The following is a 15,089-nucleotide window of genomic DNA, read 5'->3' as shown; positions in this document are numbered from 1 at the left end:
AAGGAGGAAACTGTAGTTTTCATCAACCCTCACCGCGACCAGCTCACGCCGCTGTCGCGTGCGACCTGAGCTGGACCCCCTGCCGCGTGGCATGGGGCTGTCCTCAGGCCAGTTGTGTATTTGGCAGCCCAGTGTGCTGTCTACAGGATCACAGTTACTAGAGTTACTAGAAGCACTTAAGAAAGCATGAACGGACACATGTAAATGTATTATAACACACACTTGAGAGGAATCAAATGCGTTTCTGCTGTAAATATTTTTTGTATTCTTCTGTGCAGAGTTGTTCTTCTTCTCGCTCTCATTCTTGTCCTTGTCGTCGTCGTGGACGGTGCATGATATGAGTAGCTTTGTGTCCGCTTTGATCATTCCCTATACACATGCAGGATGGCGGTCGAGCTTCCACAGTCAAGTATGAGAAGCGGCTCAGTAGCGCACACCTTACAGGCTCAGAGAACGAGTACGTGAACAACCCGGCTGCAATCTAATAACTTGTTATTGGTTGGGACTTGCGTCTCAGTCTTTCAAAGTCGCCTTTTTACTACCAATGAATCTGCCCATTTACAAGCTTGATATTTTTCTTTCCCTTATAGAAGGTGTTGTAGCAGTAGGTCTACAAATTCTCTACCTTATTTGTCATGTGATGCCACTACAAAAGGTTAGGGTAGGTAGGTAAGGTACAGCATGTTTTAGAGTTTTCTCTCTTTTTTATTTTTATAGTCGGCACTAGTCTAGCTTAGGTCGCCAGACTGGGTGCGGCACCCGGCCAGCCTTTGTCAATGTTTTGCCTCTCAACTAACTAACTAAGCTTGTCTAGCAACATTCACAACAAGGTTATGAATCCTATGAATCCTATACATGACTAGTAACTATTGACTACAAGTAATATAATTATTTCAAGTAACTGCTCTTTTTGAAAGCAGTTTTACATCATGCTGCCACCAGTACAAGCCATGCAGGACATTGCTGTCACAGAAGTTTCGTTTAGACTTGAATTCCTCCAGACGGATCACCGGTGTTAAAAGCCACCGCTTTTCTAAGTAAGTTTGCAATTTGCATTCCTGCACGTGCACATTGATAGTTTGCATAATATTATGTTTTACTCCCTGCTACATCATGCTGCATACTGTCAGTGACATGTATATATTCCAAGCCCTTGAGGACTTCTGATTCAGTACGTGTATATTGTACAGCCGGTTGTAACGTGGACAAGACATAGTGAACTATAATACAAGTACATCATGTGTACATGTAAGTGCAAGCGTATACATGTTTAACCTGGTGCCTCCTCCCAGTCCCAGGCCCTGGCGTCCACGTAGATCACTGTGAGTCCAATCAATGGGCACAGGATTCGACCCCATCGCAGTCCGGTGCTTCCGCAGCTTTGCATTGACGGATGGCATCAGCAATACAATCCTGTACATCTGGTGCCCACTGTGACTGTGTCTCAGTGACTCCGATTCAGCATCACTCTAGCCTACCAGTGCAGTACTCTTACTCGAAATAGTGTCAATTATCATACAGTGTGTGGTGCACGTGGTGGATCTGAGTTCTGACCATATTGGGAGCGGCATACAGAATATCCATGCAGGTGCATTCAAGACGCCATCTCTGATCCGTAACTGCCGCCGAAAAGATACCGGTAGTTTCAGCACGGCATGCCGGCAGACAACCGTAATCATGGGCGCTGCTGCAGGTCGAATGGTTGCACTAGCGAGTAGCATGGCACATTGCACATCGGTTCTAACTTCTATCGCCCCATGTAATGCAGGTGGCACATGGCTGTAGGTCTACACGACAAACGTATAATGGACCACTGATGCGCGCCTCCACAATGACTTATATTAAGTAACACAGACGTTATAAGCTTATTTCTATGTTGCTCTTTCCATCGCGCAGATTCCGCTTTGGCTTCAGTTCGACAATCCCACTGCTGACAGCATGTAGATCTACCGGTACATCATGTTAGTCTACACTATCACTACACTCTATAGACAGTCATGTAGATCTAGTATGCAACCGGAGTGTCGTGAAAACCAGGGTTTCACGACTCCCTGCTGGCTGCAGTCACGATTCGTCCGATTCCATCTTGTAAACTGGTTTGTGGTCGGTGTAGTCGACGGGAAAGAGTCATCAGTTCCGTAGTCTAGATGATCTCCCTGTCGACGTCGATGCATTCCCGGGATCCTGGGTGGCCTCAAATCAGCCTACCACAGCCCTGTCGCACAGACGCACACGCAGCAGAGTCCACACAATACACTGCACGCACGTGATCGTTACCCGAGCGACACAACCTACCGTCCGAGTCGAGTGACTACGACTCGGAGTCGTAGTCGTAGTTTGGTAGTGGCAAGTATCAAGTCGTCCAGCCCTACTTGTCTCCGCCAAGCCACAGATCCAAGACTTCACGTCTTCAGTCAGACCAGGCCTAGGGGGTGTGAAACACATGAGATCCATTTCACGATCACGTCCTTCTGTTCTGGCACTGATCTGAGTCGAGCACTTCTTTCCGGCGAGGCGTTCCGTCGACTTGGCCGGGAACAGTTGCAATATTTTAATCCTCCACACTATTAGCTTTTCACAAGAGGCGTGCAAAGCGTCCGTCATTCCGTTCGCCAAGGCATCGTGGAAAGCTAGAGACGAGTACAGCATGGTGGCGTGTAGCCGCAGCTCTGCACAGCTCTGCACAGCTCAGGTACCTAGCCAGCAAAGAAGCCCGAGCAACGATTGACTGATTACATCTTGGACCAGGAGCGGCCACTTCGACTGGCGAGGTCACTCTAGTTCGAGGTGTGGGACGTGGAGCCGAAAAATATTCGGATCTCACCACTGCCAATTTGGACCGGCATAGCACACACGTACCTTGCTGAGTCCATGTTTGTGTGGGAGTAAGTGGCGGATATCAATCAGTCTAGCGTCGCTCCAGGAGTCGTCAGTGAGCTCATTTCGAGGAGACGTGCACACAGTGCATACAAATCTAGCCTGCAATAACGGCTACGTAACGTTTAGCTACATACTGTAACATAGCGACGCAGTAATACAAATCTATACAGGAATGGCGGACGAAGCTAACTCCAGTAGTGCCAGCGCCATCAGCTCTACGTCGAGTTTCATGAGTGTTGGAAGCACCCGGGATTCTGTGGAGCTGTCCAGAGAGATACGAGAGTCATTCCGCGAGGACATCGTAAGTCATTCATAGCGTTCACGTTCAAGTGTTTCATGTTGAAAATAGGATGAGTACCGGTATACTAATAGAGTGCGGTTCGCCATGTTTACTTCTGGCTGGCATACCGACACATGACGTTGTGTACGACTCCCTGCATGCTAGTAGTAACTGGGGCACCACTACCAGTGTACTAGTACCGTCCTGCTGTTACTACAGACAGTGTGCAGTGCAGTGTTGCTCAATGAAATCCAGTCCCGTCACTCAAGTACACGCCGGGCGTTGCGCAGCCCTAGACCTGCCAACACTGGGCTGCAGAATGATGCAAGGTGCAAGCTTGAGTGACGCGACTGGATTTCATTAAGGACTGCAGTATCCTCAGAGAGTCAAACACGACATACTTCCGTGTACAGTATAGTATGCATGCAGAGCACAGCTGACCTATAACGTATAATGCTACGCGTAACATTTCATGTACGTGTAGCGGTTATGCCATTGCATCATCGGTTGAGATGCTTTGGCAAAGTCGCGACGCAGCGCTGCATTAGTGACCCACTAACGTCAGTAGCGATGTCCATAAGCCGTTCCGTTGACCCGTGCTGTACACGTAGCGCCTATACATGTACATAGCGGTTCCACTGACCCACCACCATGACATCATTCGCTTAGTATCTGGGATTGTGCAGGCTTGATTAGTGATTGTAGTGAACGGGGCCTGGACCGTTAATCATGATATCGCATATAATAGTCACCTCTTGATCCACTCTTGATCGTTCACGCGTTGGTAACTTTCTAGGGTAATATTATGGTTTTGAAACATCACTGCCGTGAATGTTGCTCCCATTGTCCTCGTGATACACCGCACCAAACTTGGTGTTGTGATCCAAACTTGGCGTTGTGATTCGCGAGGAATATTATAATTATACTAATTATTGTGACTCAATGATGACTACTCATACACGATAAAGTGTCTTTTGTTGAGCTTGAAAACAAACTCAACAAAAGGTACTTCATCATTCCCCTACCCCAAGTGGGTCGAGCTTGGTGTCGTACTTTTGCCTTCTCGAATTCAATATTCCTCCTTGTGGACTCGTGGAAAACGAACTGCCGCGAGAAGGGGACTGGTCGCATTGTAAAAGGCGAAATGCAAGTGCACAAGAACTCAAGAAGTAATTTCATGTTCATGCTTTCAGCAGAGCAGTAACAGCTGCAGAGACGAAGAATGAAGATTGTTTCTCTCTGATGATTTTTTTCCGGAAGCAGAAGGATCTGGTTTGAAAGCGATGGTGATGCATTGATGGCCCTTGTACGAGCTCGTACATATCCAAATACGCGTGTTGAAGGGAGGGGGGGGGGAGGTGCACTGAGTCTGTGTGGTCATTCTAATTCCATGGGGGGGGGGGGGAGGGGGAATCCCATAGCACTCTGATGAGCAGCTGCACGCAACGCTAGCCTGGCCGGGAAATGTACTTGAGGTCAGGTGCCAGACTACATACTGTAACCTACAGTACGTAGTCTTTAGAAAAGATTACAGCTGTACAGCAAATGATCATAAAAGATTACAGCTGTACAGCCAATGATCATAAAATGCTTGAGCTAAGGTGCTGCCAATGTTAGCTCCCGGCTAAACAAAGTTCCCAAACACTTCCAGAACACAGGGGTGCATGATTTAGTCATGCAGTCAATGAGCATTGGGGCAGGGTGTGGGGTATGCAGTGTGCCATGCACCGCCGGGAAGTGTCCGTCTGAACCCAGGCTATGGCATCACTGCATCCTTTGTGACAAGCAACGATAGTGATAACAACAGTCTAATGGGGGAGCTACCTATCAGCTACTCGAAAGATCTTGTGTATCATGTCCTTACTCCTCCACGTGTTTGTGTATTCTGTGCTTCTTGCCAGGCGAATGCACGAGCAAAGGAAGACGAACTTGCCCAGGAACTGGCGGAGCTAGATGCTGCTGTATCCCGACTTAAACGTCTAGACAGTGGCCCACACCGCTCAATGTCATTGACAGGATTTCAGCTCAGCAGTCCAACGAGTGACGTCACTCGCTTGACCTCTACACCACTCTCCAGCGACAGGAAGGGCAGTCTCTTCGTTGGCAGCCAAGAGTCATCCGCGTACATGGACTTTTTGACCAGCAAAAGGTGTGCATCGTTCCTTGCTCCAATCAGTGGTATTGGTGGAATACCTGAGGAAACCGACCCAACCAGCTTAGAGCCGCATGTCTGTGAGAATGCCAGTCAAGCTGAAGATCAAAGTGGCAGTGAAAGAGGTGTGTGCATAGACACACCCGAAGAAAACAACAAGAAGGTAGAAGTATGTGCTACTGCAGAAGAAAAGCATGAAGCTACCACAGTTACCGATGGAAGGACACGAGATGCAGCCATGAAATCAGACATGTTTCACTCGCAGCTGTCCGATGACGTCCATATACGGAAAGGAAAGGGACGATTCATCCGTGTTGAGACTATAGAAAGAGAGAACCCCAGCAAGAATCCTCACTTTCGACCTACGAACATTGGCATGGCAGCTTTTGAGCATGGGCTTGTTAGCGATGCAATTCATGAAGGAACAGATGTGATGACACCTGACCGAACTCAAGCCGCAGAACCGTCAACATCATCACCTGCAGCAGTGCGGGTTCTCAGTCCAATCAATGATAAAAGCTCTCCTCAGCTGATCAAGTCAGTAAAGGTGCACTCAAGAAGATCCGGGGGAGATGGTAGGGAAGCTAACAGTAGCCCTGTTCTGAGAACTCACCGTCAAGATGTGTCACGCCGCCGCTCTAGCCCTGTCCGATCAGCTAGGGAAAAAGAGGCTGATACAAGGCGACCGTACCGATTGACTGAACTTTAATAGCAACAATGACGGCATACTATTTGCCTCCAAACACAGGCCCAGGCCTGATGGTATGTGCACGTATGCTCGCTTGTAGCGTAGTGTCCTTGACTGTGAACCTTCGAATCCATGCCTTGCCTGTTTGGGGCGATGATCCACATGCATGACGGGTATGGTTTAGCCATGACTTGTGAGCAACTAACAGGTGTGAGTCTTGATCAAACCATAAGGACATGACGTTATGTACAATTGACATGGATAGACTGTTGAGGGAAATGAGTGATGGCATATACGTTATGCTAGATATAACTGATAACAAACAAGGCCGGTCTAGGCAGCTCGAGGTAGAGTGCCCAATGCACACGTGTGCAGAGCAGTATCCACACGCAACAGAGGCGAAAGGCTGTGTAGCTGTAACTTTAAGTTTCATGCATTTCAGCCATCATCAGACAGCAGCATTTACCAGCAACATTTTGCATTTTGTAAATGCTGCTGTCTGATGATGGCTGAAATGCATGAAACTTAAAGTTACAGCTACACAGCCTTTCGCCTCTGTTGCGTGTGGATATAACTGATACATATCTTGCCTTCAGATGATTTTCCCATGAAATTTGTCGATTGTCCACCACAGTCTGGGGCATGTAGCATTTAGTATCTTCGTTACATCTTTGAAAAGACCTTTCAAACTGTAATTTCATTCTCTTGATTTTGCCAGCTGCCCAGTCGCATCGCAATTTTTTAATTATTTCCCTACTGTATGTCAAGTTTGAAGTTGAAGCTAGACTTTCTCGATCTGATGGACCTGGGACACCTGGGACACTTACTAATGTGAAAATTGACTTTTAAATTAAAAGGATGTTTTTTTGTACAGAAAGGTAACGTACAACTCTCACACAAAAGATAGTGTTTCATATTTTGCACATACAAGCCTCTTCTCGTACACGTAGAAGAGGTTTGTACTGTATCACAAAAGGCATCAGGTGCATTGTAACCCCGGAAGCCAACGGCCGTGCTCAATGAAATCCGCTCCCTTTACTTGGAATAATAGTGCACACTAAATGTATGTCCATTTATAGCCAGTCACTGCCTAACGTGTGCAAGTCTGGGCTTGTCCAGCTGACTCACGTCGTGACCTGGATTTCGTTGAGCAGCACTCGACAATGCTGGTACTAGTAGTACTGGTACAGCAGTAGAGTGGTGTTATTAATTCTGATGAGTGCCATCGCAGCATAATCCAAATCAGCAAAATCCAAATCTAGCTCAAAAGTGAAACCGTTATAGGAAATAGTACCACTGTCTGGTAGTGGGTGTGGGAGACAAGAATGTTTTGATCATTGACGACGTTGTGGCAAACATAGCTCCAGTCCACATACAGCAGAGCAGGCAGCATTGATAGCAAATGGATGCGGGGGTAAACAAGTGAGGTGCTGTGAATCAAGGCTGCCACGCTGAATAATCGGAACACCCTCTAAATGGAGGAAGGAACACACATCGGGAAGTGAAGATCATCAGAACTGTGTCCTTTCCATGCCATTACTTCAAGCCATCACAAACCAGGAGATGATGGTAAAAAATAGAGAAAAGTTGTGAAACAAAACATTGATAGAACATTTCAAAAATATGACTTGGAAAATGTGTGTCAAATCAGGTACCTCGAAGAGCAAAAACGCAGATCCCATAACCGCATTGAACTGACGGATTTTTATCTGAGAAAAGGAATAAATTACACCAAGAGCATGTATGCACCCTTGGTTACACCATGCCACACCCTGATGAAGGGCTTGTGAGTGGGAGTGTGGAGAATGGAGAGTACGTGGGAGTGTGGAGAATAGAGAGTATGTCCGGCTGCTACTTGTTTCGCTTTGCTAGCCATGATCGTTGGTTCATTGGCTGGTGCTGTCCAGGCATAGCTTGAGCACCGTTCCCTACTGTGCTCATCGCAGGAGGCTCCTTCGGTGGAGAAAAATGTTCAAAGTTGAACTCGAGCTGTGGCAGTGATGAATCACTCTGCTGCCGGGCCAATGGCGATGTGTCCATGCTGGGCATACCTGCAGCTGCGGCTGCTATGGCTGCAGTCTGGTTTGATAAGTCCATGTCAAGTTTCGTGTTGGCCAGTGCTGCCATGTTCATGAACCTGTCCATGTCGGCTTCTGTCAGTCCACTGTTAGCCAGTAGGTCTTGACCGGTTGCCGCATCTTGGTAGAGCGAAGACATCTCGTTGGGCATGACAACACTGGTCATATAGGGCATTAGTGTCTCGCTGCCGCCATCACCTCCGCCGCCACCACTAGTTGTAGCAGACTGTTGCTGCAGCATGCCAGGAGGAAAGCTTTGACCTGCTTGACTACCTGCAGCCATAAGGAGTGCTGCCTGCGTGCTGGCCAAGTACGAATTGTCGTTGATGATTTGATGGTGGGCTGCAGTGTAGCTAGGTGGCTGTCCCGTGGCAAGGCTTAGCGCTGCGCTTGCAGTTGACATCTGTGCATACAAAGTCTGCTGTTGCTGCTGTTGCTGCTGCTGAGCCAGGATATTGGTTGGGAACATGCTGGCCATGGCAGCACCTTGCATTGCCTGTTGCATCGCCTGCTGCTGCTGTGCGTGTTGCTGTTGCTGCTGCTGCTGCTGCTGTTGGGATTGGTGTTGGTGCTGGTGTTGGTGTTGTGGTGCAATGGGTTGCAGAGGAGGAGGCATATTTGTACACATTGAATGAAGCTGCTCATCACTACCCGGATGGAAACCGGGAGGTGCAGAAAAATAGTTGCCGAAATGTGTGGGCTCACTGATTGATCGTTGTCGACTGCCGAGACCTGTCACAGAACGTGACTCATGGATGGATGATGCTGAGCTGCGCTGACTGGAAAGTGGACTTTTCTGATCAGACTTTGGAGCTGGCTTGCTACCAGTCTGTGCTCTCTGTTGCTGCTGCTGCTGCTGCTGCTGCTGCTCATAGTAGGGATCAAGAAAGCCTGGGGCTGACGTAGATGTTGCTGACATGTTGAGATATGCATGCGCATGTCTTGCATGTGGCGGAGGCGTGTGGTGCGGGGTGCCTTGTATGCTGGCTAGCGGTGTGTCAAACGGTGTCCCAGCAACAGGTGTCAAGGTAGGTTGGAACGGAGGACGATAGGTGGATGGCACGGCATCCGCCTGTGGTTGAATGGACAGGGACGAGATAGCAGTGCCAAGATTCTCATCGGTCGGTAGTGCCAAAGTAGGTATATTACCAACCACCATGCCCTGTTCGTTCAGTGAGTCCCCGGGCATGATATCAGATGGTGACAGGAAGCTGTCATCATAACTTGAGCCTTCACTTCCACTTAGGTACATGGCAGCATGTGGCAATGGATCTATATCAAACTGGCCGGCAGGCTGGCCAAACGAACCAACCACACTATTTGCATCAAGAAGATACGGACCGGGTGAGTTGGGCGATGGAGATGTGAATAGAGCTGAGGGACTGTTTGCGTCAAAGTCATCCTGAAGCAATGGTGATTCACACACACCTAGACTGGGAGATTGTGCAGCAGCAAGAGATAGGGCATTGTCTAGGAGCGGTGAGGACAAATGAGTCGGTGAGAATGCTGGACTTGAATGGTCAGAAGTCAAGCTAGATGCATCTTCAGTTTTAAGTGGTTTCCCACTCTTTGCACCTCGTTTCGTCTTTGCAGCTGCTTGCTGACGCCTGGATCGAATGGGCGATGACGCAGACACATCAGTTGGCATTGAGAAAGCACGACGTCTGTTACTGCGCTTAGCATCAGGGTTAATCATCCACCAGTTGCTTTTGCCTGTCTGCTCGTTCTGGACCTTGATGAAGCGAGGGTGAAGTGACAAATTGTGACGGACAGAGTTCTGCACAGCAGTATAAGAGCATCCACGGAGACAATAGACATACACATGTGCGCGTACACACACATACATACATACACACAGACACACACACACACACATGCACACACACACACACACATACACACACACACACACACACACACACACACACACACACACACACACACATGCTCATAGACACACACGTGCATAAACACATATGCATACACCTTAGACTCCCATCCACAGGACTACGGTGGCAAACTATGTAGCAGTACAGGCCTTAGCAAGCGAGCCAGAGGGTGGGGGGATGTTCGCGGGGGCAGACCATTTGCTGGTGTAAATTAAAAAAATACCAGCTGCTGCGCAGCCGGATGCCAAATGTGTAGTACAGTGGTCCCTCTATAATCCGGCACCATTTGTGCCACGAAAATCTGCTGGATTAGGGAGGGTGCTGGATTAACAAATCTGATTTACTGCTGCAATGTGCATGAAGAGGACATTTTGGCTACTGAAAATTGTGCTGGGTTATCGAGGGTGCTGGATTATAAAGTGCCGGATTAGAGAGGGACGGCTGTACTAATAGGACAAGGTAACTTAGGTAATAGCCCAGGGCACTGTGACTGACTGAATCATTGCCATGTGGAATGACGTTCAGCCTACAGTCGACTCCTGATACAATGTATACATGTCATGTATAACGAACACCATTGTGCAGGAGAATTAGTTCTTTATAGCCGAAGTTCGTTATAACAGAAATGCACTCACACCATACAAGCAGGCTGAGCAAGTCATGACTGGCAAGTGGCCCATGACAGTGTGAGTGCACTTGGTTTACATGCGGCCTACAAGATTTGGTTTGTTATAAACGAAAACTGTTCGTTATAAAGGGTCAATTTTGTATGGGTTCAAATAGGGACATGGACAAGGTCAAGGGGGGTTAAGGGTTCCTACATCACGAAATTATGCGAGTTCGTTATAAATGGAGTCGACTGTACTTGAGTCTCAAAGACTCAAGACAGTTCAAAGTCCACGACCGAAGTACTCGACTGTGGTCCATAGCTGCTAGCTGAAGCGCGATATGTACAATGTTATCTGTATATAGGCTAGTGATTTGTAGGGTGGCGCAGGAAGGTCACTGGGTTCAACAAGGAGGAACATGCATGCTGGGGGCATTCCTTCAAAAACTAAATGCACGGTGGGATGGTGACGAAGAAAACCGTCTCCTTCTAAAGTTAGTTTGCATACCAGTGCTACCAGTGCTTGAGTAAATACTCTACAGTAGGCCTACATGTAGTTGTGGCAGTAGTTGTAGTAGCGTGACCTGTCGTGAAAAACGTTACAAGACGAGCTCCACAGACACATTACACGCCTTACTTCACTAACGTTACAATTACAAGCAAGTAAGAATCCACACGTGGTAAGGATACTTGAAACAAGGCCCTTCAAGGGTCTAGCCTCCAGGCCACACAATGGCAGGATGGGGGGACCAGGTGCATGCGGAATAACTCAATGCAAATCTTCCACTGTGCACATACCTTCCAACCGGCTGCAGAATTCGTTTCTCCTTTGTCTCTGAAATAGGGAACATTCGCCACCATCCACTCGTAAATCTGATTCAGGGTCATGCGCTTGTCTTTCGTCGAAAGAATAGCTTTTGAGATTAGATCCGAATATGAATCGGGGCCCCAGGCGTTTCTGCGTGGCGACTTTTTCTCCTTGCCTCCTCCGGCTGGCTGCTGGCTTGCTACTGGAGTTGCAGGTGTGGAGGGGGACATCGACGAAACGCCAGCACCATGGGTGGTTGCCAATGCTAATGTCGTGTCTGAGACAACGGACGGTTGTTGGAGTTGCTGTTGAGGATTCATAGCAAAACTAGCTGCTGTTCCTCCGGCCTCCATGAGCGCATTTGGATGCATAGGCCACGAACTGGACCGACCTCGACTGTTGTCCTGGACTGCAGGGTCAGACGCAGATGGCGGCGGTGGCTCTGGTGCTAATGCTAATGAGAATGGCCCAGGTTGGCTATCCACCATTCCGCTTTGCTGGTGCTGGCGTGGAACTCTGTTACACAAAGGCTGTGCTGCTGCTAGTGCTGGATGCTCACAAGTATCCATTTGCTCTTCTTTCACCACTCTCGTCGCGTTGCCCGTCGCTAGATGGCTGGCCATCTCCTTTGCACAGTTGTGTCGCGCTAACACCCTGTGTAGATCTACATGTATTTGCACGTTTATTTGTAATTCACACCCAACTCATATGTAGCGGTAGATATGCAGGGGTGGGTTTTCCGGCGAGGCGCTGGGCGTAAAAACCACGGTTGGCGGGCCTCGATCACACCGATTCTCAAGAGCCAAGGGTTTGAAACCCTGTGCCAGCCCCACGCCTCACTTCACCAGAGATCAGTTCAGACTGGGACGAGGAATGAGTGTAGTGGAGCAGTTGAGATCCTCAGCGCAGCTCAGCTCTGGTAAGCTGCCAGGCCAGGAGACAGGAACATAGACGAAATACCTAAAATATACACTTGGGACTCAGGCGCCATCGCGCGTTCGTAAACTCTAGATCTACCTGCTGCTGCACCCCGCATTGGAGGCAGATGCACTTCTTTACTTGGAGTGGAAGGAAAGGTAAGATTATAGAGTGGTAGAATTCTGGCCACGGATGGATGGTGCATAGCAGGGAGTAGTACTAGTAGTATTAGGTATTGCACTATTCCCTGGTGCGGAGCGAGCTGAGTGCTCACGAGTGGGTTGTCCAGTCGCTGAGCTCTCGGACCGTGACACATAGGCGTAGATCTATCGATGGCTGTGCGTTTTGTCGCGGGAAGAACTCCACCGACGGACTCAGTACGGTCATAGTGAGCCACATGTGCATGTGTGTACAGCCCCCATTTTGCGTGCATGTCAAACGTTACCATGTACCAACTTGTCCTATCCGAAAATCAGCAGCCAACTACAGTAGCTAGCTCCACAACACATGTGTGGCAGTGATTTCGTAGACTAGGAAACCAAATTCGAATGTGTCAGATAGATTCGGAGTACATGCATGATATTGGGTATCCAATGGGAGGAGGAGATGGCACACGTCAGTCAGTAGGTTACTAGTACTGAGTAGTACTGAGACGGTCCATGGCATGGAGGCTACCCAGCCTGCAAAAGGGCTCTCTGCCAGAACTGTCTTACCATGTCAGCATTGGCAGATGTATGACGTCCAGCCTGAATGGCGAGTGTGAACGATCAAGAAAGACATGGCTGGTCGCCATGCCGTGACCGTGACTGGGATAGCCTAGACGGCTGCTCACATGCAGCAGGCATTGGCACCAGGCACTGCTTCACGATCTCAACGTGTTTGACAGGAGTCCGGAGGGCTCTGACACTCCGCATGGGAATCTGTCGAAAAAAATTTGTTGTTATTTGTTTTGATCACAAAGATGTGTGCCAAGTCTCTCGCGTCGTTGCCTGCAATGAGCAGTCCATTCAAAGTAGCATGGTGAAATGCAGCTCGCACCTTGGAGCCTCGGGGTGCATTTCAATCATAAGATCTGATCCACGTGCGCATCATTATGCTTGCACCTCCAAGCTAGTTGCAGCCTCATTCAAGCGATTCTACCTTTTATTGTCATGTTCCAATGTCAACATGACGAGAACTGAGTGTTTCACTGAAGAACATACTACTAATAGGTAGTTTATCATGCATGATCTATACTCCATACATGATGTACAAGCTAGTGGCTGGACTACTTGCACTACACCTCCCCAGTGCAAAGTGCTACGCGTTGCTTTACAGAACCTCCTTTGTGGAAGTGAAATCTCTTCTTTGGCAGAGCAAATAATTGTGTGGGTGCAAATTGTCCCGGGCCACTACTTTGCTACACTTGGCGCACTATAGTACTATAGAGGCTATGCGAATGGCATTGTCGCACATGATTTGTATGGAGTTGTGAACCAGTCATGCATGTGCAGCTGCGGTGCTGCATCTTCTCTGCTCCATACAAAGCATATCAAATGATGACATCGATCATCGCATCCTTCTAGTAACCTCTCACTAGACATCACGGATCGGATGGTTGAACAATGAACATTGGTAAATTCCAAACTGCACGTCTCCAGGTGTGCATGTGATTGCTCAGTCTCAACTGCTTTCACTGTACCACCTTTCAATTCAGTAAAGTCCACCGCCAGGCACAGTGTCCTTTATCGCCTGCCGTGTGCCTGTAACCATGTAGACAGCCAATCAATGGAGTTTCTGAGCATGCCAACAATAGATACTACTAGCACACTTGGCAAGGAGGTTAAAGGTCAATGAAACGGAGCAACAAAGCTAACAAGTGATAAATAGAAAACTGAACTTGTGCATGGCTGGCACTGTTCATCCAGATTTCTGCCTGTGTACAGCATTGTACCATCCTAGATCTCGTGAAATACTTTTAACGCATACATACATACGTACATACATACATACATACATACATACATACATACATACATACATACATACATACATACATACTATCACCTGATGAGTGCCTGAGATGGCATGAAACTTTTTAAAAGTTGTGACTGATCAAGCCATCTGTTGTTCTGACTAGTGTGTCACGGCTCTACCTTCCCCGTATCGAGCTCTCTTGGATTTCTGCTGGAATTCACAACAGTGTACATACATACATACATACATACATACATACATACATACATACGTAACACACATACATACATACATACATACATACATACACATACGTGTAGATCTACTTCAGTGCAACTCACTTACCGGTAGTAAGTTATGTACTCTGATAAGACAAACACTTCCTTTGTACAGACATTGTCAGGGGTATGGGTGTGTTGATCCACACTGAAGTATTTTGAGACAATAAGTACCTTGGATACTCAGTACACGTTCCTGCAGTCCATGGGGATACGTCTTATCGGAGTTCCACGGTATAAATCTTGAGAAAAAAGAACATTTCTAACGTCATATCTACAAGTCATAATAGTTTTGCTGTACCTCACTTCATACATGACGTACAACCTAGTGTCTGGGCTACTTGCATTACACCTCCCCAGTGCATGGATGTTACCCCCAAGTACCATAGTACTGCATGCTCGGCTGGCACTGTTTATATAATTATTTATGCTGACCTTTCATACAAACTTCCAGTCAACTTGCCCATCATGCTGGCGGCTTATACTGGGCATATAAACCTCATACAAACCCCATACAAACCCCATATAGACCGCCACCATAGAAACAGGAAGAAG

At 47.9% G+C, this 15,089-nt stretch overlaps 3 protein-coding genes across 4 annotated transcripts in view; 2 read left to right on the top strand and 1 right to left on the bottom strand.

Annotated features, from left to right (window-relative positions):
• The window catches only part of LOC135806398 (mucin-2-like), a 30,305-nt gene extending 29,138 nt beyond the window's left edge, over positions 1–1,167 (top strand). For both annotated transcript variants that reach the window (XM_065320575.1, XM_065320574.1), the window contains exon 21: positions 384–1,167. In XM_065320575.1, coding sequence (XP_065176647.1) covers positions 384–485 — 102 coding nt within the window. In that variant the 3' untranslated portion in view covers positions 486–1,167. The remainder of the gene's footprint in view (positions 1–383) is intronic.
• A 1,222-nt stretch (positions 1,168–2,389) lies between these two features.
• Positions 2,390–6,795, top strand: LOC135806399 (uncharacterized). Its single transcript, XM_065320576.1, has 2 exons — positions 2,390–3,181; positions 5,062–6,795. The coding sequence occupies exons 1-2, from the start codon at positions 3,053–3,055 to the stop codon at positions 6,019–6,021; spliced, it is 1,089 nt and encodes a 362-aa protein (XP_065176648.1). The 5' UTR covers positions 2,390–3,052; the 3' UTR covers positions 6,022–6,795.
• Positions 6,796–7,172: 377 nt separating this feature from the next.
• Positions 7,173–12,736, bottom strand: LOC135806397 (forkhead box protein O-like). The gene is made up of 2 exons (XM_065320572.1): positions 11,373–12,736; positions 7,173–9,855 (listed from the first exon to the last, which is right to left on the bottom strand). Exons 1-2 carry the CDS (start codon positions 12,003–12,005, stop codon positions 7,852–7,854), a joined length of 2,637 nt encoding a protein of 878 aa, XP_065176644.1. The 5' UTR covers positions 12,006–12,736; the 3' UTR covers positions 7,173–7,851.
• Between the last annotated feature and the right edge of the window lie 2,353 nt (positions 12,737–15,089).

This window comes from Sycon ciliatum, chromosome 1 (genome assembly GCF_964019385.1).
Source record: "Sycon ciliatum chromosome 1, ocSycCili1.1, whole genome shotgun sequence".
Lineage (NCBI taxonomy): Eukaryota > Metazoa > Porifera > Calcarea > Leucosolenida > Sycettidae > Sycon > Sycon ciliatum.
This window is presented reverse-complemented; position numbering and strand designations above follow the sequence as displayed.

Coding starts and splice junctions, on each gene's coding strand:
- LOC135806399 (XM_065320576.1), top strand. CDS start 3,053: ATGGCGGACGAAGCTAACTCCAGTAGTGCCAGCGCCATCAGCTCTACG. Junction 3,182..5,061: donor AGTCATTCCGCGAGGACATC/GTAAGTCATTCA, acceptor GCTTCTTGCCAG/GCGAATGCACGAGCAAAGGA.
- LOC135806397 (XM_065320572.1), bottom strand. CDS start 12,005: ATGGCCAGCCATCTAGCGACGGGCAACGCGACGAGAGTGGTGAAAGAA. Junction 9,856..11,372: donor ATTCTGCAGCCGGTTGGAAG/GTATGTGCACAG, acceptor ACTGCTGTGCAG/AACTCTGTCCGTCACAATTT.